The sequence below is a fragment of the Puntigrus tetrazona genome, chromosome 1 (genome assembly GCF_018831695.1).
Source record: "Puntigrus tetrazona isolate hp1 chromosome 1, ASM1883169v1, whole genome shotgun sequence".
Taxonomy (NCBI): domain Eukaryota; kingdom Metazoa; phylum Chordata; class Actinopteri; order Cypriniformes; family Cyprinidae; genus Puntigrus; species Puntigrus tetrazona.
The window spans coordinates 12,092,430-12,118,415 of record NC_056699.1 but is presented as its reverse complement, the minus strand read 5'-3'; the positions used below and the strand labels follow the sequence as shown (position 1 = coordinate 12,118,415).

The 25,986-nt window shown below is 36.5% G+C and overlaps 2 protein-coding genes across 2 annotated transcripts in view; both read left to right on the top strand.

Annotated features, from left to right (window-relative positions):
• The first annotated feature begins 1,032 nt into the window (after positions 1–1,032).
• On the top strand, positions 1,033–20,487 carry ugt8 (UDP glycosyltransferase 8). The gene is made up of 6 exons (XM_043240943.1): positions 1,033–1,354; positions 6,777–7,603; positions 11,603–11,745; positions 14,402–14,478; positions 15,875–16,094; positions 17,216–20,487. The coding sequence occupies exons 2-6, from the start codon at positions 6,779–6,781 to the stop codon at positions 17,574–17,576; spliced, it is 1,626 nt and encodes a 541-aa protein (XP_043096878.1). The 5' UTR covers positions 1,033–1,354; positions 6,777–6,778; the 3' UTR covers positions 17,577–20,487.
• A 3,034-nt stretch (positions 20,488–23,521) lies between these two features.
• Positions 23,522–25,986, top strand: part of ndst3 (N-deacetylase/N-sulfotransferase (heparan glucosaminyl) 3) — a 134,525-nt gene continuing 132,060 nt past the window's right edge. Inside the window, exon 1 of the mRNA XM_043250940.1 lies at positions 23,522–23,719. The gene's annotated coding sequence lies outside the window, so the exon portion shown is untranslated. The remainder of the gene's footprint in view (positions 23,720–25,986) is intronic.

The window sequence follows — 25,986 nt, the reverse complement described above, 5'->3', positions numbered from 1 at the left end:
TAACAACACTTGCCTCGAGATAACGAATGAAAATATCTGCCAACTACAGCTCACCGCAGTGTCTACAGAGGCATTAAACCCATAATTAGGAGCCGCACTGCTGGGCTCAACTGTCACCACAGCTGAGTCCTTCGGTTTTCCAGGAATCATTACTTCCCAGAAGCTCAGATGGAAAGGTGACGTTGTCTTTATGACTAAATAGGCATAACATAGGTCGCACTTCCTGGGACGCCTCAAGAAGTTCATCATCGAATGTTCGGTGTACATAGTTCAGTCACAGCATCTGACTCCAGCGCACTGTATGCTCAAGGAAATCATCGGCTACAATCTGCCCATTTGAACCACACTTCAGAAAGTAGTAGTAGATCCCCAGTGATCTTTCTTCTAACCATACTTTCCAGCTGGTGCTCACTTCGATTACACGTGGCACTCTGTTATCATTTCAGCTGCTTTTTTGACCCTTACATATATATGCACGTCTAAAAGTTTGAGGTTCTAAACTGTATAACACCCCCAGAAGCACTGCAGAGAAATGTGAGCCGCAACTGAAGAGAATCATCAATGATTCAAACAATCCTCATGTTCTATTTCTCTCTCTCTCACTCACTAACACAAACATGCATAACACAAACACAAAGGCTTCATTATCCTGTGCCCATCTTCATCTAATCACTTTTCAGTTTTGGTGGAAAGTTGGGCTATGGTTTATTTCTATTTTAGAGACTACACACAGCGGGTTACTTCAGTTACTGTAGTTATTAACTAGCGATAATTAACTTCTAGTAGGCTAAGCAGCCATCGTGAACGGCATCTTCACTACTATTAGAAGAGAAGAAATGATTATGCACTCAAAGAGGCTTTTTCGTATTGTTTAATTGACGTTAAAGTTGGAACTAGGCTACTTTAAAATCCCAGTAAGTTGTGCCAGTGATCTCCGTGAGTCTTTATCGTAATATTTATAGCACAGCTCTGCCTAAATAGAAGCGCCGCGGTGACGCGCCTCAAATGCAAATATACCTGTGTCGAAAGAGCAAACAACGCACCTGACGCTTCCCAGGGGATTTGAGGGAAGGCCGTAGTCTGTCTATTGTTCTTGCGTTTACACTGCTATGGCTGGACCACTCCCTGCCTGTGAATTGAGGTTTCGCATATCCCGCCCTCCCTGGAGTTCTGATACACAACGCCCCATCGCTTAGCCATTGGGAAAACCACCTCGCCTGTTGTGGCAAACGGGCAGTTTTAACCGGCCAACACCATTTGTGGATTTATGTAAAAGCGTCAGAAGCTTAGGAGAGCGAGGGGACGTGAATTTCGCAGACTTTCGGGCACCGATCTACCGGGTTCACCTGTACAGGTAAGCGGGGAAGGGCGGCGTTTCAGTTTAGAAACAGGTGCAACGCTCGGTGGGTGCGGATAAATAGACTTGTCTATGTACAGGTAGCCGAGGCGCGTCCTTCTCTTACCTTTTGCTCACATTTAAAAATTCAGGCACTGCTGCGTGTGACACGTCTGGAAGTGTCTGTGTCCTTTCGAAACCGGGCTCGCTCTCATTATTTGGGTTTTGCGCGATACTGTATCATGATGTGATACAGTACCTGTCACATGATGTTTTTAAATGGTTTCCCGAAGACTGAGGAACAAGTGAGCGTTTGGGACATGATCTAAAGATTTACCTGCTCACTTTTACCGGCCCCATTCATCAATATTTAACCGGCGAGCGATAGTTTAGCAGGGGGCACCTTGCAGTAGGCTAGAACTGACATTCAATTCCTCTAAAATCAACTGAAATAAATAGATCATGTGAGTTCTGACTGAAAAAAACTCCTTCCTAGTCTCCATTGTGTTTTCATCAAGTTCTTTTAAAGAGCAACATGTTTGGGTTGAGCTGTTAAATATTGATGGTTAGACATTTTTACTTAATGAAAAGAAGGTTTCAAAACTCAAAAATGAAATGGCAAGTCCTTGCTTTGTATATGTGCTGCTGTAGAATTACACAATTGATAGACCTACAAAAATAGCTTTAAAAATGTCCTGTTATTAAACCAGTACAAATTGCTAAAACAAATGTACACTGGATGCACACTTTTAAATAGAAGTAAGACCAATTTTTTTAGACTTAAAATTATTTGACTTTAACAAAATGTGTAATTCCATTAAAATGCATTAAAAAATAACTTGGACAGGAGTTTAATCTGGTCTCTCTGTTTTAAGGATTTCTTGTCACATGACAACAAAATGGCTCCCTGCATGCATTATGCGACACTGATTAGGAACAAAACTTTTTCAAAAAATAATTATATTAATACTATATTTAAAATAATGCAAATAAAATAAATGATTATGCCAACATTTAAGTTAATAGATCCAGGCCAAAAAAAAGGATGGTCAATGCAATTATAATATTGCTAATATTAACTTAAATAATTTTTTTTTTTCTGTAAATCAATACCCTGTGTAATCACATCCCCCAGTCCCCACTTGAGTGTGGGACGAGTATCCTGTGTACTGTAATGTAAATCAAATCAAATAAAACTAAATAAAAACAATAAGTAATAATAAAAATGTACATTATCAAATCCCACCAGTTATCTTACAGCTCATATTTATCTTTATCTTTATCAATCTTGTTAAGTGTTAAGGATTTAGAGGGCATTTAGTAAACGTATGTGTGCAGCGGGGGAAGGGAAGATCCTGTTAGGCCAGTTTAAAGTCTGTTCCTCCATGATCGCCTGTTGTTTGGACTCCACCTTAAAATCAGCTGTCATGATACCTGTGTGCATTTATCGTACAATTCTACTGAATAGAACTAGGATTAATCAGAAAAGGTGTGATTGCAGAAGTCTAATGGCTGGGTTTATGATTATAAACTGTATATAACTATATATTAGTTCTTAGGACAGGGATTATTCCTTAACTCTTTGTGTGAGATATTATTGTCATACACACAATCCTATTTGTTTTGCATGACATTAGGATTAGCACTGTAAGATATGATCAGTTGTTTTGTCCTCTTGTGAATAGAGGACATCTTTTCCTTGAAAAGGATGTGGCCTAGTGGGTTTTGCATTTCTTTGCATACTGAAAGTCCATTCGAACTCGCCGACCACACGCAAAGCATCCATTAGCCAATCGCTTATTCTCACTAACGTCATTCTTTCCAGGTATGTAGTGTCTTCAGTGGGGGTCTTAGGTGGGGCTTCGTTCATTGAGCTAGGAATTAAGCACAGACTGTAAGAATACGTCCTAGAATACGTTTGCTTCTGGATGTCTGTAGTATATCATTTGTGCAGCCATAGTAAAACATTAGACATTTTAGATCTAGTTCATTTGTTGCCTAATTTAGCAGAAAAAGACCTGTGACGGTCAGTTCACCACTGTTGATTGTGAATCATTTAACTTTTATTCAGTCTTAAAGTATTAAAAATAGGCACAAAAAAGGCACATAAAATAGGGAAATCCCCAGTTTTGGTTAGAGAAACCCAGGTACCTCTTACACACACACACACACACACACACCCTGTTTGTATTTATTCAGAGATTGCTTGGGTATTTATGAGTCTTATCAGTTATCACAATCATAATAATGCGCCACGTGACTGTAGTGCGCATGTGTTAATGTGACAAAGTCTTCAAGGCATGTAAAATGCCATGCTGATAACAAATTTGTGTCTTCTTGTACAGTTAACCTTTCCTTTACTACTAGAAAGTTCCTGCTAAGTCTATATAGTTTGACACATTCACTATTTAATGTGCAATCCAGCATTTCCTGAAAAATGTTGCTTTAAATAGCAAATTTTTCATATTAGTTAAAACTTTTTGACTGCAACAATCAAACTTCTTCACTTGTTAAGAAAAAATGGAATGTCATTTTTAGATAAACTGAACAATGCTTGACTAAATATAGTAATATTTTATTTATAATACTAGATTTTTTTTCTACCACAAGATCGCACAAACTATAATCATTTTTTTCAGTATTTGTATTTTACAAAGAAGTATATTATCTTATATTATATATATATATATATATATATATATATATATATATATATATATATATATATATATATATATATATATAGTATATTATATTATCTTTTTATTTTGGTAGTCTAATGATCATATAATTATCATTGTTAAAAAAGCAATTTCGTATCGTCATTAAAAAGAACAATTTTGAATGCAGTTCAATGCATTATAAAATAATTTTACATCAACTTGGAAAATAATGGATAGCTTAACCAAGAGAATTTTTCTGTGTGTGCGTGTGGCCGCCTAAACGATAACATGATCACGTTATCGGCGTTATCGTTCATCTCAGCGTTTTCCATGTGTTTAATAGCGAATGATTCTCGTTTCTGATGGGCAGGAAACCTGAACCACCCATTAGTAACACAAGCTATGACGTTGCTAAGGTACAGCTTGACTCTGGCAGGGTTGCCATGGCAACCGTCAACAGTCTGGTATAAAAAAGTTGTAATAGTGATAGCCCACCTGAAACTGAGAGAGCCAAATGGTAGGAAGGGTCACGTTAGAAACAACAGCCGTCATTTAAAAGCGAGGGGAAACGGGAAATTTACCTCAACAGCTGGCTTATGTGGCCTGGGAGACATACCTTCTTAGGTCTCCTTGTTCTCCTTGCTGAAGCTTCACCGTGTCTGAATACCACTAAACACCTGCTTATTTAAGTAGGGGTTTCATAGATTTATTTAAACACACTTGATAGTTCAGGACATTTTTTAAGAACAGTCATTCTAATTTAGGAAGTACATTTTGTAAAGCAGCGACATTCATAGCGTCCATTTTTTTCTGACAGGGACATTACTTTTGTTTCTAGGGAGAGGTTTTCCGTGCAGCATTGTTGCTTTAGTAACCTGAGGGATGAGAAATGTGGCAAACCTCATTTGAATGAATGCCCATATGAAGATACAATTATTGGCAGTTTATAAATGCAGACCACTCAGGGTACTGTCTGCCTTAGAGAATAAAGAGAGTCCTCTTTCCCTGTGCTTTTTGGTTTTTTATGTGCTTCTTTGTCATTCTCCCCTCACACAATGACATACACCTGTTTATTGTATCCCAAGGCAAGGCCTGTTGTAGGTTATGTTCTTTAATTAAGGAATGAGACTAAAGGGATGCTTAAAGATGAAAGCTGAGAACATCAAAGCCTTAGGGATTGTTTAAAACATGCTATTAATGTGTAGGACTGCTAAGGCATGCAGGTGTCTTTTTAAATACACTGCTAAACTGGTCATTTTAATTGGTTTATTGTATTTTTAAGGCACCAGCAAGTTTTTAATTAACATGTAATTAGAATAGTCTTATGACTTACAAGCATGGAATGTTAAAACAGAGATTTATTGATTTAAATGTCAGTAGCTAAAACTCTGAGTCACTTCCATGAATCAATCCAAACAGTCTCTCATGATTAATTTGTATCATCATTCAAAAATGTAGATGTTCCAGTGTGAATGTTTTTGTATAGTAAACATATGCTAAGTGCCAGTACGTTTTTTTTAAAAGAAGTCTCTTATGTTCAGACTGTATTATTGCAATTTAAAAAACAAGTTCACAACTCTCACAACTATACTGCGTATGCAGATAAATACTGTTCTTCATTATTGTATTTGGTTAAAACGGTAGATACAAATGAAAAATTCTGGAAAGGAAAAATAGAATTATTCTTTGTGTTCATTAGTTTGAAAAGAGTGTGGAAAACCTGGTTCATTTATTTTAAACGATCCCAAAGAACATATTTGCGAAAACAAATAGGAATTAAGAACAATTTAAACAACTCATAACCATTTTAGCATAGCTGGGAGCGCGATAAAACCATTTTGTGTGAAATGTGTGTTTAAAGGTGAAGTGGCTTGAAAGGGTGCAAGTGTATGTTTGCGGTGAACTTTGCTCACTGTATTAGAGGAAACAATCTACAGCCCACACATACTACCTCAGTCATGACGCAAATTTCCCGGACACACAGAGAACACAGTGTGTGTCTTGAACCAGCGGTTGGCAGATTCCAAATGCTATCTAGTGTATAAAAGCTTTGTACCTATAGCCAAAATGAACGATTTCCATTTATAGTATTTGCACTTTTATGACTACAGTATATGCAAAGGCCTTGTTATGAAGCTGAGAATCAGGTGAATGGTCAGAACCCATAACATTTACAAACTCATTAACAATAAGTTATTAACTATTTTTTTTCTAGTTTTAGCTCATGCAACAGTAGCCTATTTAATATGAATGCATTGCATTTTTTCATTCCGAGGCTGTTAACAGCTAAAAGGTGAAAACTACAGTTAATTCAATTTATTGTTTTGTGATAACAGTTGCACAGCAATGCTAATAAAATCCCACAATGGACTTTCAGTTTGGAAATATGACTGTTTATCATTGCTAAACATGGTCTCAGTTGTGCTATCATGGATGCTTAAATGCTAACAAAAGTATTGATGGTAAACAGTTCTCACTATTAACAAATCATCAACTATAACTTTTTCCTCAATAAACTCATAATATGTTGCATTTAATAATTAGTAATGTGTAGTTATTAAGTTTAGGAATAGGAATGTAGAATATGGTCATGCAGAATATATGTTTTATTAGCACTAAGTAACAGCCAACATGTTAATAATAAGCATGCTAATAAGCAATAGCGAGAATTGGTCCCTAAGCTAAAGTGTTACCGTATTGATTTATGTAGCTGCTCAGTACAAGGGTCAGTGAATGATGGAAATATCACTAATCATTTGTTGTCTTTCTTTCTGCAGTCATGAAGGCTTTTTTCCTGCTTGCCACTTTGCTGTGGTGTTTAGCATTGAGTTTCTCATGGGCAGCTAAGATTGTGGTAGTTCCTCCAATTATGTTTGAGAGCCACCTGTACATCTTTAAGACCCTGGCCTCTGCTCTTCACGCCGAGGGCCACGACACAGTCTTCCTTGTCTCCGAAGGTCGCGAGGTCCCTGCTTCCAACCATTATCGTCTCCAACGCTACCCTGGAATCTTTAACAGCACCTCAGCCGATGATTTCCTCCAATCAAAGGTTCGCAACATCTTCTCAGGGCGTCTCACAGCGCTGGAGCTTTTTGACATCCTGGACCATTATTCTCAAAACTGCGATGCTGTTGTTGGGAGTGCTTCTGTCATGGAGCAGCTAAAACGTGAACAGTTTGACCTCCTGCTCGTTGATCCCAATGAAATGTGTGGATTTGTCATAGCTCACATTCTGGGTGTCCAGTACGCAGTATTCAGCACAGGACTGTGGTACCCTGCGGAAGTTGGGGCGCCAGCACCACTGTCTTACGTCCCAGAATTTAACTCTCTACTAACGGACCGTATGTCATTGTTCCAACGGGTAGCTAACACAGCAGTGTACCTGGTTTCCAGATTTGGTGTCCAGTTCCTGGTTCTACCCAAATATGATCGCATCATGAGGAAATACAACATCCAGCCATCCGTGTCTATGCATGATCTCGTTCAGAACAGTCGACTTTGGATGCTGTGTACTGACATGGCGCTTGAGTTCCCACGACCCACTCTGCCGCATGTTGTCTATGTAGGTGGCATCCTCACCAAACCCCCCAGCCCCTTGCCACAGGTAAGAAACATAAACTATTATATTTAAACAATCTCTAAACATTGTTTTATTTTTTTATGCCATCACTTTTGAGGGATGCACAGGATATTGGAACTATGCTATTATGACAGTAAGTAAGTTCTGTGAAGACCACTATCGTTAAAGATGATTGACAGTTAGCATACGGTATAACACACGGTCTTGCTGCACATCCATGCAACTTAGATATCATAATTTTGTACACGTTTGAATTAGTGTGATTCAAGGAGAACCAGAAGGCTGGATCCTGACTGACAGAGGAGGAGGAGTTGGGGATGGGGGAGGGTAATTAGCTATTGAACAACCCGTTGTTTAGATAGGTGTCGTATTCTTATAGGTAGATGGGGGTCAGCTGACGCGGGCTTGACTAACGTGACCTGCTAGAACTAATGCTACACTAGATATTTAAGCTACAACTAAATGGAAATTAACTAGTGGAAATGCAATATCCTGTGCATAAATGTAGTTAACTACTACATTCAAGGCTCAATTCAACATTTTTTTCATTATTTACTTATTAATGCATAAACTACACTTTAATTTGTATCAGTTGAGTCATTTTTGTCACATGTATAGTGTGATAAATCCAGTAAAGGGGTTTGTTGCGGTTTCCCGTGATCTAAGAAAATCCATTTTCATCGTATCAGTCTTTTTTTTATTTAGACATGTACTAAATAACGACAGTTGAATAAGCCAATCAGTTCAAGTTGACCTTTCAAGTTCAGCCCTCTTCATGGTCGCACAAAAAAAATCTAAGATACTGGCATTATACACTGTCTAATGGTATGACAAAATTCCAATTTTCAACATTTAGACTTCCCCTTAAAACACAATTTGTGGCGCTCTTTCTCAGCCACTGCATAGAGTGTTAAAGCTAACACAAGTGCTTCCTACTAGTGGACAGTGGCCTGACAAAATACAAATATAGAACACAAAGTCGGCTAATGTGCAATCACTCTGATGTGACTATGTTTCCCGGACACCATAGAGGGTGTATTAAAGCTAACCATCGGCTTTATTCTAGAGGCAGTGGGATAATGAAATCCAAATTTTTAAACCAACTGTATCATTGTATTTTTTTTTGTTTTTTTTTATGGGCACTTGAACTGTTAGGCCAAGTGTTAGCTTTAGCCCACCCTCTATAGGGCCTGAGAAAGGAGAGTTGTTTTGTGTTTTAAATCCATTGTGTTGTGGCTTAATGTTGTTGAATTATGCTATGATTTAAAAAATTGTCTAACATTTACTTGATATTCAAAGACATGTATAATAATTTAAGAATTAAAAAATCTTTAGCAAATATAATAACATTAATTTTCAAATTGTTCATTATTAATGAATCACCCATTTAACAGTTTTTGGCCATAACATGATAAAAACGTACATCTTTTAATGCCTACAAGTTCACATTCTGAATGAAAAGCTAATGAACTAATGAATGTTTGGATCAGATTAACCAACAACATGTGTTTGTCTGCTCCACAATCCACTGTTGGGACTACAGTCGCAATTTCTTTTCCAAAGTTCCCTTGTTCTTTCAATAAATGCATTGTGTGCACATGCAGTGCTTTTGACGCTAGAGTTCATGAATGGCAGTAAAATGACATCATTTTCTGATAACGGGGATCGGCTGACGCAGAGACCTCATTTTTGTTTCAAGATTTTCAGGATTGGCAAATATTTCCATCCTCACACAAAATGGCCAAACTCCAAAATGCCGCAACCCACTCCCTCAAACAGACTGACCTAGGTCCACTTTCCAGTTTATAAATCAATAGTCCGGATTTGATGAAAATAGCTATATAAATATATCCAGAAGCCATTATAAGCCATTTTTATGCATGTCTTGGCTTATTTAACTGCTAATAACATGAAGTTTTGATTTTGCCACTTGGGCGTTATGCTAACAAAGGCTGTTCTTATCAATGCGGGTGATTGCGCAGAGCTGTCCACTGAATAGGAGTGGGGGGTTCTGAACCCAAGCTTGCACTTTTGGAATACCAAGCGTTCAAATGGCCTCATTGTATGCTGCGGAGCCATAATGCAAATAGCGTGTTGGTCGGTGCAATGTGTGTAAATGTGCCCATTGTCGGGTGCGTATGAAGGACACTGAGACCAGTGTGAGGAGCGGACAGTCAGTGCCAGGCCAATGCAGGCTGTTCATCTGCAGCTGGACTCCCTCAACCAGCAAAAAAGCAGGTCTTACACAAAAAAACCTACTCATTTTGAAGCTATGCTAACTGCTAACACAAAAGGCTTACACTAAGTCTTGTTAATACCTTTAATTTTTTGTGTTAACAGTTGCACTACAGTGCTAACAATGTGTTTTATGCCATAATGCACCCAGTTTAAGAACTGAGTTGCTTAGCATTGCTAATATCGTAATAGGTCACAGTCATGCCTTACTCATGTTAGATTTTTATCTTGCATTTTTGGAATATGTAAGCTATGTTGTAATATAATAATCAACAGTCAAATCTCATAAATATGAATCAACAATTTAAAAATAATTAAAGGATTAAAATGGCAAGCTTGTGTTTTTGATAAAGAAGTTATTGTTATAATTTGAACTATAAATATGCCCTTTTTTAAAATACTTTTTGCTGTGTTAATACTTTTCTAGGAGGACGAACTTCTGGTCATGTATTTTTACTCTGTATATTAAAGATAGAAACATCATTTCCCTTGTATGAAATTGCTGCGTTTTTACAAACTCACCAAATACTCGCAAGTCATATGTAACATTTAAATGCTGCATTTAATGCTATGCACAGTATGTAACATGGCTTGCTCTCAATGTAGAATTATCTGGAATCAAATGTGGAAATATATTTGACTGACACAACTGTCCCAGAGTCATCTAGGTTATTTTCCCATATTAGAGTTTAATATTGGCCAAACATTATCTCCTTTTAGTCTTAACTTTGTGTTAATGTTCTGCTTAAAGTGGCTTATTAAAGCTAAGGTCATCTTTTAATACTAAATCCAACCAACAGCTGGGGGGCTTTTCTTTTTTCATCAGTATTGTTGTTTGGTTAATAATTAGTGATATTTTTTATATACTAGTGTACGTTAACTAGATGCGTACAGTTCTTTAAGCAAACATTTTTGATTTACCCCAGTATTAGTTTTTAAGCAGGATAAGGTGATTGCTGTCCATGGATATGCCAAGGTTTATTTGCCTCTCGATCTAAAGCGGGTTTGAAACACCTGTCTAAAGTCTTATTTTTTACCACTTAAAAATACACTTGTACGTCTCATTTATTTAATTTTTCCATAGTGGTGGCATTTAAAAATTGAATTTCTCTGCGGTTGACATAATAGGTAAAACAGGTTTTGAGAAATCCTAGTCATTTTTTTCAGGTTGAAGGATTTGTAAACATGCAGTCTGTTTTTGTCAATGGTAAAGCAGCTTGAGACATGTCCACACCTTAAAAGCATTTTATATTATGGACCAAATGTTTTTACCTTGTTAGAAATAGGATGTTAAGCCTTGCCTGTGGTGCAATGTGCTGGTGAACACCAAATAATAAGTTGCATTCTTGTTTTACAACAGCTGAACCTCAAAAAAAAAAAATCACATTACGTTGCTAACAATCTTTTTGGTCTCTGTTCGAAGTGCTTAAAATAGTATAAGATGGTAGTACTATGGTTCTTGTACTATGGTACTGAATAATTACCAGATTCATTTACAGTGTTATGTGCAGTTACTCCCGTTTACATGAACAAAGAGACACAGTTTGGAGTTATCTCTAGCTTTCCAGACCACTAAAATAACTTTTGATGTAACCTAATTTAACCCTTTTTAAAAATCTATTTTCAAGTCAAACAAAACCATATAGTTTAAATGCTACCACATCATGAAATTCTTTGAAATGTTTGGTCTGGCTTTTGATTTCCATATAATGTTGAATTGCTTTACGAATATAGTCCCCACAAATGTCTTAGATCGTTGAACTGTGTATTTGATTTGCTTGTGTGCAGGAGTTTGAAGCCTGGGTGAAGGATACAGATGAACATGGTTTCGTAGTGGTGTCATTTGGTGCAGGAGTGAAGTACCTTTCAGAAGACATTGCTCAGAAACTCGCAGGAGCCCTGAGCCGTCTTCCCCAGAGAGTCATCTGGAGGTACTGCCGTTCATTTCATCTTTCATGCGATCAGAGAACCATATATCCAAAAAATCAAATCGCCAAATCGGATACTATTTTATATTTTAAATATAAAATAGCATCCATTGGCAACTGACCTGTGGTGGCGAGTCAATGATAAGTGTGTGGCTACAACTAACTATTTTGTTTTCCATTTCCAAACCAGTAAACCCTCATTCGAAATTATCTGATGGTTTCGTTAGACTTTCCAATGGTTTCTAAATGCAAAACTTCGTTTCAGACTAAAGCATTGTACAGATTCACTTGTTTATTGAGAGTATTGTCAGTAATTATGATGAATCTCGGTATGTTTGTTTTAGATCTCAATAAATCTTCATCTTTTGTTGGCAGTGGAGGGACATTTGATCCTTTGAGATGGTGGTACTCATGTCATAATTCTCTTAAAGTCTTAAAAACTAAAAATGTAAATGTGATGATTATTCTGATCAGCATTTTGTATTTTTTGTTGTGTTGTAAGAGTTTAAAGCTTTGTCTGTAATGCACATTTATTACAATACTCTCTAAAGTGGTTTAAAATGACTTTTGAAACCCAGATTTTAATTTGTATTTTAAAGTGTAAATTAAAAATAATACATATATGCTTTACAATGAATGGGGAAAAAGTAGAGCATACAATACAACTTTTGCTACAAGCCAAGTCATCTAAAGCCATATTTTAGTTTTGTGGCAGTAATAGGCAAAAATGAAACTCTTACTACAAATGTGAAGACCACTTTACTAATAATTATGGTAGTCTCTTAAGCAGGAAAGCCTCAGTCCCCATAAGGGATTCATTTTATGGAAAAGAACAACCACAGTGAAAGAAATAAAGCCTGGAATCACACGAGGGTTGATATATAATGGCAATATTTAAATTTTTAGGGGAATAGTTTTATTTATATAAAATTTTATATGAAGCAGAATCAATAACATAGTTTAGGATTTGAGAGGTGATCCTTAATTGCCCAGCTCAAATGTCACTAGTGCATGTAAACTTTCCCATTGGATTAATTTTGCTTCTTTAAAAAAAAATTTTATCAGTCTTTTCCTACACAAACCTGCGTGCTTATAAATAGCAGCACCTGTTGTTGTCATAGGCACATAGTCACATTGTCATGACTCCCGTAGTCATGCCATATAATCTCAGTTGCGTTCTTGCATTCATGCAAATGTGCCATGGCAAGACTTCACTAATGAGGACTCAGTTGGGAGTGGAAATGCCCAGGGAACACACACACACAGAGTCACACACATAAATCTACTGTACAGATAGACAGACACACTCCAACGAGCCGCAACAATATACCACTCATGAAACTTATTCAGACATGAAGTCATGAACATATGGCCTCAACTCTTTTCCTGTCACACTGCATAGATTATAGTAATGGTAATTAGAGTCACTGACTGCTGTCAGGTTTCTTAGTAACTGTAGAATGTTTGTCATTAGGTTTGGCACATACTGGCCTTTAGGCTGCGTGTGTTTGCTCACCAGTGACAGAGAACCCCGGCTCTTTACTTAATATCAGGCCAGACTTCAAGACAATGGCTTTATATTATCTCCATTGGAGAACTCTTGTTGTGTTGTTAGATTAATTAGTTATTTAGCAGATGTCCAGCGACTTTTAAAGTCAACATAAAACTACACTCTGTTTTTTTTAACATTGATAATAATAAGAAAGGTTACCTCAGTTGTACTTCTTATTGTTTTTGTTGAAACCGTGATTAATTCTTTGAGGAATAGAAAGTTGTCATGAACGGCATTAGTTTGAATTAAAAATCTTTTGTAGCAATTTAAACTTTTTAACTTCACTTTCAATCAACGTTGTGTCCTTGCTGAATAGAAGTATTCATTTATTTTAAAACAAATCCCCAAACTTCAGCGGTGTGTGTTCCTGGTGTTTTTGTATTGATTTATCAATGCATCTTCTAAACGCTAATAGATTGTTCTTGTAATCTGAATATAATCTCTTTTCTTCTGATGTCAATTAATCCATGTAGTCAGCAAAAAATACTAACCAACTGCATTAGTAGCTTTTCAGACGTTGCTTTAGACTACTGTTGTAGGTAAAGCAGCCTTTCAATAATGTTGCCAGTAGTTATTTACTTCCACTTCAAGGTCCCATCTGATTTTTTTTTCTCTTTGAATATTCTGTTTCATTTGGAAAAATGAAACTGCCATCACTTTACATAGTCAAATGGGTTGTGAATACAGTTTCATATTGCCTTCAATGCCTTTCTGAAAAGTACAGTGGCTGTAGCTCTTTGTTTCATTGAACCTCATATGTAATGTTTATATGTATAACTGTCATGTTTATATATTAAATGTATTACTGCAATAACGTCTATATAAGCTTTATAAGAAGGTAAAAGGAATCTGTTTGATTGTTTTCATCTTTTTCTTTCATCTTTTTCCTTCTCAACGTAAGCTTTGGTATTAATCTTATCTATGCATGCAAAATATTTGTCCTCAGACTCTCTCAAACCTTTGTCTCTAATGCACTTTTCCTTTCCGAATACGAATTCCAGATCTCACTTTATGATGCTTGTAATAACTTTATTCTTGTCAGCTGATGATTGTCTCATGCTCAGCATTTAAAGAGTTTATATTTCAATGAGTTTAATCTCTCTGCAGGTTCTCTGGAGTTCCTCCCTCCAATCTGGGCAATAATACTAAACTAGTGGACTGGATGCCACAGAACGACTTGTTGGGTAAGTTTCTTATATTTTTATTCACACTGAGAATCCTTAACAGAGTATCATGGCTTTCACAAAAATATTATTACATTATTAGTTAAGAAATGTTTTAAAGCATTGGAATTAACTTGTTTAAAGGCTTTTTATGTATTTTTTATTGAAAAACTGAAGAATTTTTGCAGTGTGTGAGGGAGAGAGAGCTCATTTCTGAATCTCTTAGGATAATGTCTCTGTTGTATAGAGGATACAAAGCCTGTGCATGTGTTTGTTTGTGTGAATGAGTTTCTGTTTCACCATGGGTTTGAGGTCACAAAGGGCCTTTCTGTCTCCATCATTCTTTCTTTTCTCTCTTTCTCTCAATGTCTTTCTGCTGTCCGCCACACTTCCTGTTCTCTGATGACCTAGTTGTTGCATTCTGTGCTTTGATCTTTGATCGGTTTGGATTGCTCGTCCAACCAAAGATAACCACAAGAAAAAAGTTGGACACACAAAGTCAGTAGACAAGATGGACCCAAGGCATTTCTTCTCTGTGAAAAAACAAAACAAAACAAACGCGGGCTTGTTTAAAGTTCGGCTGGACCGAACCTCAAGATCGGTGACACATGGTCAGCACTGTCACAATAAAAAAAGATGCTTTTCCAAAATGCACTTACACACGCCGCATGTTGCTTTATTCATAAAATGACAACGTCAGTAGAGAGAGAGTGATACTGTACACACTCCACCCTATCCGTGAGAAACCTCGGACAAATTTACAAAAACGTATGCAAATGTCCCTTTGATTTTCCTATGTGTCTTGAAATGTATTTTTAAAGCGATATAAGGGTACTAGATGAGCTAATGTGCAACTAGTGACTCTGAAAGGTCAATAAATCTCTTTGTTCATTGTGACTCACTCAGAGGAAGAAGTTAGCAAGAACAGGGAGGGAAAAGAGTGGCTCATGTTCACACAAAAGTTCAATCATTAGATCACTATTGTGAACTATTTTTAATATATATATTATGCTTTTTTGTAAGACACTTATCACTAGTGTAGGAATAAATATCCATAATATTACTCTTTGTTCTCACTGTTTATTCAGTGTACATTAATTGTAACTCTAATATGTCTTTTACCATTATTAGTAATCAGTGCAGTGAATGATAGAGTGGAGGAGGAACCCAAGTCATATCTAAAATCAAGAATATCACAGGGATGGACTCTGATGGACTTACCATCCATGTCATTCATTCATTAACCTTGTTGTTACTACTGTCTTGGTCATAATAACACTGTTAAACTATGATTACTGTGCAGAAACAACTATGGTATGGTAAATGTTCTGTGATTTATGGTATTTGTTGGTAAAATGCAAATGTTTTCAGTAATTGTAGTTTTTCCTCTAACACTGCATCTGCTGTTCACTCACAGGCCACACAAACACACGGGCCTTCTTGAGCCACGGGGGCTTGAACAGCATCTATGAGGCCATGTATCATGGCGTCCCCGTGGTGGGTGTACCGCTGTTTGGAGATCACTATGACACTATGACGCGAGTTCAGGCCAAAGGCATGGGCATAATGCTTGAGTGGAAAAGAATGAGCGAAGAAGATCTTTATACTGCCATGGTTAATGTCATAACAGACAAAAGGTAAATCAGATGTGTATAAAATGCCTGTGTAAAATGAATAAAGTGCAACACGCACACACAAACACGTGCGCGCACGTGTGCAGTCATTGTAAAACGTCTATTAAAAAACAGGTAATATAAATCCAAACCCTCACACACAGAGCTGGGTTAATCTTTAATGACTGTGGAATTGGGGTTACGCAAGTTTAATGATAAACAAGACCTGCTGAAAAACCCACCATGGTGTCAATATTTGCAGACCCACAGTGTTTTAACAAATCCGAGAAAGCCAAAGAGCAATGTAGCCTAAAAAAGCTTTTATTCTACAGGCTGAATTTAGCTGTATTTCAGGTCATGTTGTTCCAAACCTGAGTGACTTTCTTCTGGAGTAGAACACAAAAGAATTATTTAGAATCTCCTTGCTGCTTTTTTTGATAAAAAGTGTATTGAACGCCATTAATGTTATATAACTTTTTTTTTTTTTTTTCATAAAAAATGTTTGGTATTTACTTTGATCAAAATATTTTTTAATCATATCAGTGTTAAAAAATTATTTTCATTTGCATTCATTAAAATCATATCTATCTTGGGATAGTTCACACTATGGTTCAATCAAAATTTTAGAAAGCTACGAGAATACTTTTTGTGTGCAAAGAAAACAAAAATAATGACTGTATTCAACAATTTGCCTCCTCTACGTCTCTCTTTAATGCCATTTTAGTGACACATACTTAAAAAACAAAGCAAAATACATGCAAACAATGTATGCTGTTCTGGGTCTGCAAAACTGTACGCAGATAAGCCGTTTACGGTTTGATTTGATACCCCAAATGGGAGCTATAAGGTGACGCTTACGAGATGGGCTGTTAAAGAAAATCTTTATTTTTTCTTCTTTGCGTACAAAAAGGATTTTTATCAAAAATATCTTAATCTGTGTTCCAAAGATGAACAGAAATCTTTACATGTTTGGTACGAGAAATGGCTGACAGAATATACATTTTTGGGTGAACTATCCCTTTAAGTTGGGTTTCATGAAGCTGTGGTACAGTGCCATCTTGTGGCCTTTATATCAAGATCAGCATCCTGTTGGTGTTGCGCTGCCTCAGATGTTCTGAAACTTCTCCATCTCTCTTTCTATCAAGGTATCGCGAGCGAGCACAATTGCTGTCTCAGATTCATAAAGATCAACCTGGTCATCCAGTGAGTCGGGCGGTTTATTGGATAAGCTATATACTCCGTCACCGCGGCGCCCAACACCTCCGCTCGGCAGTCTACGAGATCCCCACCTACCAGTACTTCTTATTAGACGTCGCTGTGGTGATAGGAGTGTGCCTGCTTCTACTTGGCTACTTGCTGTACCGAATAGGCAAGTGCATCCAATCACGATTGGGGCGCAGTTCATCTCCAGCAGAGAAGGTGAACGGACACTGTCATAATGGAATTCCTAATGGCAAGCACAAAAGAAATGGCCACGTTAAAAGTATGGAGAAGAAACTAAAGTAAAGCACTACGAGAAATCAACACTAACGCTTCACTAAAGAGAGGAATTAACTACTCTTCACTCAAAGCAGGGCCTATCCAGGAAATAAATACATGGGTCAATAAAGAAACAAACCAACCATTATAACAATGAACTGTAAGTGGGAAGCCAAAGTAAGGAAGAATGGAAGGGATCCAAAAAAAGCATAAACGGAAAGCTCCTGAGGACGTTGTTTTCCCTGTTGAATGGATTTAACGTTCAGTTGTGGTCCTGAATGTTGAGTTTATCCTTGTGGAAAAAGCAACGGTTTAGAAATGTATGTTTTTAACAAGAAACTGTCATGCTATGGGGCATCAGGTTTTACTGCATCCAAACACAACAGAGATCTGTAACTATTTATATAAATTTCATACATTTTGTGCACACGGCACTGTTGACCGCTGTGCGCTGAATTTAATTTATGTTCTATATTTATGTTTATGCACACTCCATCCCTACTTTGTTTTCATTTCTTCAGGAATAATAACTCTCAGAAATTAGCAAGCTAGCACATCTGCTAGTGTTCATGTTGCCAGCCTATCCTTAATATTTAACATGCTTTTAGTTTTTGCTAACATTACAAACAGCCCTAGCTAATGCTGCTAGTTATGCTAGCTATACAAAATGCTAGAGATTTAGGAAAGTTAAACTTCTATTTACAATAATTCTGGAATGCTAGGAGACAGTGTACTGGTAAACTAACAGTCTTAGAGCATCCTAGCCACTTTTCTCTTTTTGTTTTGTTGTTCTTGGCTAGTTTAATTTAATGAATTAAAAGCAAAACCGTAGTTTCTCTTCAGATAAGGCGAAACATCCCGTCACGCGATCCTTGTGTTGGCAGATACGGGTTCAAATGAGCAAAAGGAGACAATTTATTAAGCCATTTACCCGTACTATTGTGTTGCTTCATGGATGTTTAGGATTTGCAGTTAAAATTTCTTGCTTAGCCTACTGCAGTCATCTTTACCGAAAGGTTTATTTTATGAAACAAATCGTGCTTAGGAGGAACTTTTTTTAAAGGGGGGAGGGGGTATACAGTAGTTTTAATGTGTGAGTGCCTGTGTGTCTCAAAATGTCCCAAACAAACTACATTTTTATTAGAATGTGCATCAGACGAGTGATGTTATCAAAGCGAAAGATTGTTTGCTGACATGTTCCCACCAATCAGTAGGCCTAGAGTGACCTGGAGGAATTCGGTACTGTAATGAATATTTTCCCATGGTGCTCTATTGGTTCTTTTAACCTTCAGCCATTTTCATTACCGTGTTTTGGTAACATGTCAATCTAACATTTAGTTGTGTAACTTTTCAGGTATTTTGAGGTGGCGATAAACTTCTGTAAATTATTTGTGCGTTAAAGTGCATTCTCAGCCTCAGAGGTTTTATTTTATTTAAAAAAAATGCCACTGGACAACCTGTTATGAAATCACATGCTGGTTTTACAACTCAATGTCAGACTGAACTGTTGCCATTAATACTTTCCGTGTGATTGTTTTAATGTACCACAACACTGTTCATATAAACATCATATTTCCCAGATCACTAAACGGTCAAATCACCTTAAGAACACTAGGAATCAAAACCAAAATCTCTTAAAAAAACACTCACTAAGGTTATAACGATTTGAAGCTGTTTAAACCACGAGGTTTAAAGCATTTCTTCAGCCAAGCACTGTTTTAGACTGTCCATACTTGAAAATACACTGGCTGCAATATGGCTGTAAATGCATCAGAACTATGACTGGTTAAACAGTGGTTAAACGCACACTCACACACTTCGAACGTTGTAATTGTTTTCTAGTTGTTTGTTTTGTATGATTTTCAGTATTAATATTAGATGGATAACAACAGAGGAAAAAGCTGCAGATGGGCTCCTACCTTAAAGGCTGTGTGTGTGCGTGTGTGTGTGTGTGTGAGTTCTTATAGATTGTGATTTCTTATATGTGAGGTGTGTATGCGTGTACATTTGAATGGGTTTGCTCGAGCCTACTTGTGTCCAGCTTTGGCTTTATATACTGATCATTTAAAACCAATGCTCCAGTTCACTTACAGTACATCGATGCCTTTCTTTGTCTCTCGTAGTCTGTTTCCTGATCAAGTCCTTGTAGAAGTAGTTGTTAAAGGCTGCTTGAAGGAGTTTAGTGTAATTTTTTTTAGGTTTTTTTTTTTTTTTTTTTTTCATAATGATTTAATGTGTGTCTGTGTTATGTAAATAAAAGACAAACAAAAATACTAATGGTAAATAAACATTAAATATTTTGTTTGCTTACTCCTGTGGTCTGATGATTCTCTTTCAAAAGAGGCTGCCAACTGTGACACAAAAGGAAGGTCAGTAAGCTAGTCTGAAAGTTACAGCGCACATGTGTGCCGTCTCACTTCTGTTCTCCTGTTACACTGTCCCGAAGTGGTTTGTTTCGGTTTTTCCCATGACCTCATTGATAACCCTTATTCTGCAAAATTGCATGTGCATTTTGTGCTATCGGGTTAAATGGGGTTTGCTATTGTTATCCTGTGAAAATAGCGAAGCGCTTTGAACACAATTAACAATTGGCAATAAAAAAAAACAGCGGGGAACTTTTTCGATTTCTTAGATAATAAATGCCTGCGGGGGGAGATGAGGGAGTGTAAAACTACACGCCGGTTTGTTCGGCAGGTATCAGGTGTTGTCCTTATGTTTTCAACGCTGTCACATTAGATGGGTGTGTATCCTGAAGATGTGTGTGTGTGTTGATTAAGAGATAAACTGACACTTTACCCCATCTTTCTCTTAATTATTCACTGGCAGTTTATCATGTGATGTGTGTGTATTAGTATGCATGTCTGTGTATGAAGACTGTTCAGTGCTAATTAAGACTGTTATTCTTGTTTCACCTTAAGACAACCCAGGCTCATTGGAAAAACATGCCTGTCCCGATTATTCTACAAACTCATATTACTCTACTTGTTTTGCAACACTTCAAAAGCGAAATATTTAGTGAGTAGTGATAAAAACTCGTTCAGTTTATGAACGTGTTTTATTGTGTTGGTTGATGTACGTAAAAAACTACATTTAACCAAAGTAAATGGGAGATTAGTTGTATTTCCTGAAGCAACTGAGCTTGTTTTTAAGTCTTTTGAGCTCTTTTATCATGATTTGTGATTTACTGGACTTGCACCCAATGCTTTACGAGTTATCTAGCAAGTTTGCCATACTAGAAAAGCCATACAAGTGGAGCTGTGAAAAGATGATATTATTTTACAAATCATGTCATGTAATCATAATTTGTGTAAACAGGACTAAAGGTTGTTGATGTTTTACTACTACTAGGGTTCATTTCAATTGGAAACGGCAGTAAATCATAGGTCTAGGTGTGTTTTGCAAAAGTGTATAGTAGGTAGAGACGCTTGTTTTCCAATGAGGTTTGGTTGCATTGAGAAGAGCACGCTTTCGGGAACATGAATCTTGAGGGGAAGGTCCAGGAGTGATGCTCTTAGCTCTTTTGGAGTCCATAGTGAGTCCAGAGAATTAATATGTCATTCAAGGTGGCAAACACATTCAATTTCGAGGTCAAAGGCCGAAAGACAGAGGAGTAAACAAGTATCAAGAAAAGCACTTTTTCTTCTTTATTCAGAAAGATAACATGATTTGAGCCTGACAGGCTAATGGGGCTTCAACCCTAACCTGACCTGATCCTTGCATACTTTTGAACCAATTACCCGAACCGTAAAAGCCTCGACACCAACCACTTTAGATCCAATGGGAAATGATGTCATGACAACGTTGACAGGAACATGCGGTCCCAAGCACTTCTCCTAAAAGGAAACAAGGAAAAAGATAAGACTATAGTGTGTGTGTGTGTGTGTGTGTGTGTGTTCTCTGTGTGTATAACTATTGTATTTCTACCTAGCTAACCAAAATCTAACACCTGATAAGGACAAAAAGGACCATTAGATGGAGTGCTCTCTCCACTAGAGGGAGCAGTACTTGTTATTTATTTCTTTTTATTTAAATTATAGATTGAGCATCATTTTACAGATGTGTTACATAGCGTCCTTATTGTTAACTAGAATTATTAAAAATATATTTGGTAACTGAAATGAAATAAAACACAAAATAAAGAGCTTAGATGAAAATGGAAAATGTAGCTTATTACATGAAGAAAAACATTGTGTGTATTATTATTAAAAAATAATAAATGGCAAGAATAATAAAATAAAAAAACCTAAAACCTAAAAATAAAACGAACACTGAAGTAAAAGAAACAACTATAATAATAATGATATTAGTATATAATCAATACCAAAAATAATACTGTTATATTGTAAATTGTATTGCCTTATGGAGTACTTATTGTTCTATAATATATGTTGCTGTCTTTATTTTACAAAGAAAATCACACATGCATTTTTTTTGAATTCCACTAAATAAATAAATAAATACTATCTGTATGCTCTTTAAAGCAAAGAGAAAAGCTCATTAGCATCCTCATTCATCTTGATTAGTGTTGCTTCCTTGGCAGGACCCCACAAGATCTGAAAATGCCGTGTGACTTCCATGTGTAGGAAAATGGTGCCATGACAGCACTGTCTGACTGCTGGCCTTTCATTAGCAACTAGTCCGAGCTTTCATGTCAGAGGTAGCAGACAGCTACAAATATGTCAATTTCATGCTTATTATAAGTAATTATACTAAAATGTAATGAGATGTTGTGTATATTTTTCTTGTAAAACAACACAAATTGTCAGAATCCACGACCACTTTTGAATAGCAGTGGAGAAGGATGCTTTCTGCAGCCAGATGGTGCAATTAAAAATGATCAGCAGGGGCTAATGGGGTCATGCTAAGTAGCCAATCACTGACCTTTTTGCTGTACAGAGTAAAAAAAAAAAAAAAAACAGTTGGAAAACATATCGAAATAGAGAATGTGTTTTCTTGTCTTTTATATGTTTGGGTTAGTTGACCTGTCTTTAGATGGTGGATTTTTCTTTGGATTGTGGTTAAAATGCTCAAGTTAACAAAATAATAGCAAAACAGCTGCATATATATATATATATATATATATATATATATATATATATATATATATATATATATATATATATATATATATATATATATATGATATTAGATCATATTAGTGTTGAATATGTTTTGATTGAGCTGTAAATTTGTTTTGTTTTGTTATTTTAAAGCGTGTCCTTTCAGTTCTAGTTTCCCAATGTAATTTCTACATAAGGGTTCGGGGTCCTAAAGGGTGTAGTGATTTTTTAAAACAGCAGATGGCACTGTTGAATAATAAATGCAGACAATCAAAACTACATGTTGCTTCCAATATTAAGTAAAAGCTTACCGCATAAGAGAGTGATTAGTAAGATAAAGCCAGACGCTTATATTTCCTGTTCAGTTCTGGCGCACTGTTCTCAACTCGTTAACTTCTTCTCACGTCTTCACAGATAAATTAGCGAGGGGCGGCCTTTCTGATGTAAACGTCTGCAATATTAGTTTACGGGGTGTGCAGTATATTGCCGCCGTAATATCGCTGTGCATTTTCAGATGACACTGCTTTATTTCAGGTGAGAGACTTTTTGCTGTAATCATCTGAAAGCATCTGCTAGCCTAGACGCCTCACCTTGTGATTAGACCGGTGTTAAAGTCTCAAGGTTGAGTCAAACGCGGAAAGGCGGGAGAAGGGCTGCTAATAAAAAATGCGTCACGCACACACGCATGCTCTCACTATCAATTATAGTACACCGTATAATTAGCTCGTTCAGATAATAGTAGCGAAGACATTACACTGATGAAAAAAGCTGGCCCTCAGTTTTAACACTCATGTTTGTTAATTCGATCATAGGTGAGGTCTTTGACATCCATTGTTTTAATGAGCTAATTATATTCTCTTTCCCCTAACCCTAAGGCCAAAACGTGCATGAAGAGACATGTAAGCACGCTTAACGCGAGTACGAAGCCGTAAGATACTCTGCAAATGCCGCGTGGTCCGTTTCATTATTATTATTATTATTATTTTTATTTTTCAAAGCGGAAAAACCTTCAAGGGGGCGATAGAGCCATACAATCAAATATTAAACCGGATGCTCGAAAAACGAGCCCCCTGGCGTGTTTCATGTTAAGACGGAAGCGTTGGAGTTCAGGTAAGTTAAGTAGCTATAAATGCGCCAAAAACAATTTAGCTAATGTGTTTATTACAATTTATGCAGTTTACGCTACTCACCCTCGCTGTTGAGAAGCTCGAAGAAATATTTCACCTTCCTTGCGTTCGTATTTCTACACAAAATACACACTGTGAGCAATAAGCCCAAAGAGGTCCAACGCTTTATTTATTACGTTTTATTTAACGCTTATTTATACATTGTATGCTCATTTCTAAAAAAAAAAAAATGGTTACAAAAAATAAGAAAATAACCCTGAATCAAACACGACATTTTTAGGTGGACAGACGTATTGTGAACCATACCGCAATATTAATTTACAATAGTTTTTCTTTTTCTTTTAACAAACACTTTTTCCTTTTTTGTTGTTGTACACATTAGATGATATCATCAATATTATAGATTAGACTAATGTTTCGCAATGTTTCAATTTGACACTTATGTCACAACTCGGCGTCTATCATCTACAATTCCTATTTTCCATAGAAATATGACTTCGCTCAGTCATTCGTGTGCTCAGAACTTGAAATAACAAACCCACTTGAATGGCACGTAGTAACACTCACACAAACTGATCTGCATTTGAATTATTTAGCGTGTTTATTAAGTTTTCATTTGATCATATTATGTGCGAAATTACAATTACTATATATACCAGTATATTTGAATTTGCCTAAACAAATCCGCGTAGATCTTGTGAGTCACACTCAAGTCAAAGTCAGGTGTGTGTGTGTGTGTGTGAGTGTATGTGATTTATATTTATATTTACAGGTTGTGTGTAGATTGAAGATTAAATTCTTCATTTCCAGCAGTAGTCGTCTTAGTGAGATTTAGCACCGAAAACAGCTTAGACATGACATGCACGTACACACACACACACACACACACACTCAGGAATCATCTCTGGGAGGTTTAACGCTGAAATGAGCTGGAACTACACCAGGCGACACACGCACACACTTACACACACAAAAGAGAGCTGGAAAAGAACCAGTGGACATGGTCAGCCAACTGTTGTCCTGGCTCTGATTATACCAGCCTCAATTCTGCAGGCTTTTCTGTCCCTTCCCTGTCATCTCATGCAGGGTATGGTGACCTCATCAAGACAAATCGTTTATTTGGGGTGTGGATATTTCAACACAAAGGACAGGGTACAGTTCAGTAAAATTGGAGTCAGGGGCAAAACATTGGTGCGAACACAGACACACGCAAACACAAAAAACACACTTACAATGCAACAGCAAAAGGATTTCCTCCTAAACCCTCTTGTGCACTATTGTTAGTGAAGCACATTTGGTGAACAGTGGTAGCTTACAACTGTTGTTTAAAATTCATAGGAATGTTCTGCTTGCCGTACAAGTTAAGCTCAATTGACAGCATCTGTGATGTATTGAGGATTGATACAGAAAATAATTTGCACTCATTTCACAGATTATAAAAACAAAAACGTGTTTAGTGTGATTCACTTGCGATTTGTATTTTGTGGGGTAAAAATTAGAAATATTATTATAGTTTTGTTAAAGCATCTAACGTAATTCCTCTCTACAAAATATTGTTATTGAGCAGTATGGTTGTTTAAATCTACTTTTCGAGAAGCCTGGTTATGTAATTTTACCAGAAGGTTTCTCTGTATTTGTGTACTTCCATGTATTATGTGTAAGTTACAGGGTTTAAATGACTCTAATCATGACTATAGTGTACAACTTTGTTTTTTTTCCCCACACTAGTCTCAAATTGATAATATTTTTAGGCCTTCTGGATTCAGAACACAAGGTGAATGCAGAAGAAAGCACTTTAAATACTGATATAATGATGCATTTAAATAACCGAAAAACCAAAGCGTGGAATGTGGCACAATTCATGCACTAGTGCACCATCGCAGCTTCAATTACATCACAAAAGGGGAGGGGCTATCAGACTCCAATGATTATTGACAAAATAATCTTCGTACACTACGTGGTTAAGTCCACAGTTTGTAAGTACATAATGTATAAGTGTATAGTGCAGTTTTAATGTTTACCCCGGGACAACAGACCCTTCACGGACATCCTTTTTGAATGTATAATTTATTAAAATAAAAAATGACAAAAAAGTGTAAAGTAATTTATGCTCACTGTTTCTGCATTTGATTTTCATTTAAATACATTTATTTTATTTTTATATATATTATTATAATTTAAAATGGCATGTTTACATTTGAATGTGTTTTAAATTATTATATGTAAATGAATAACATAATTTATTTATAG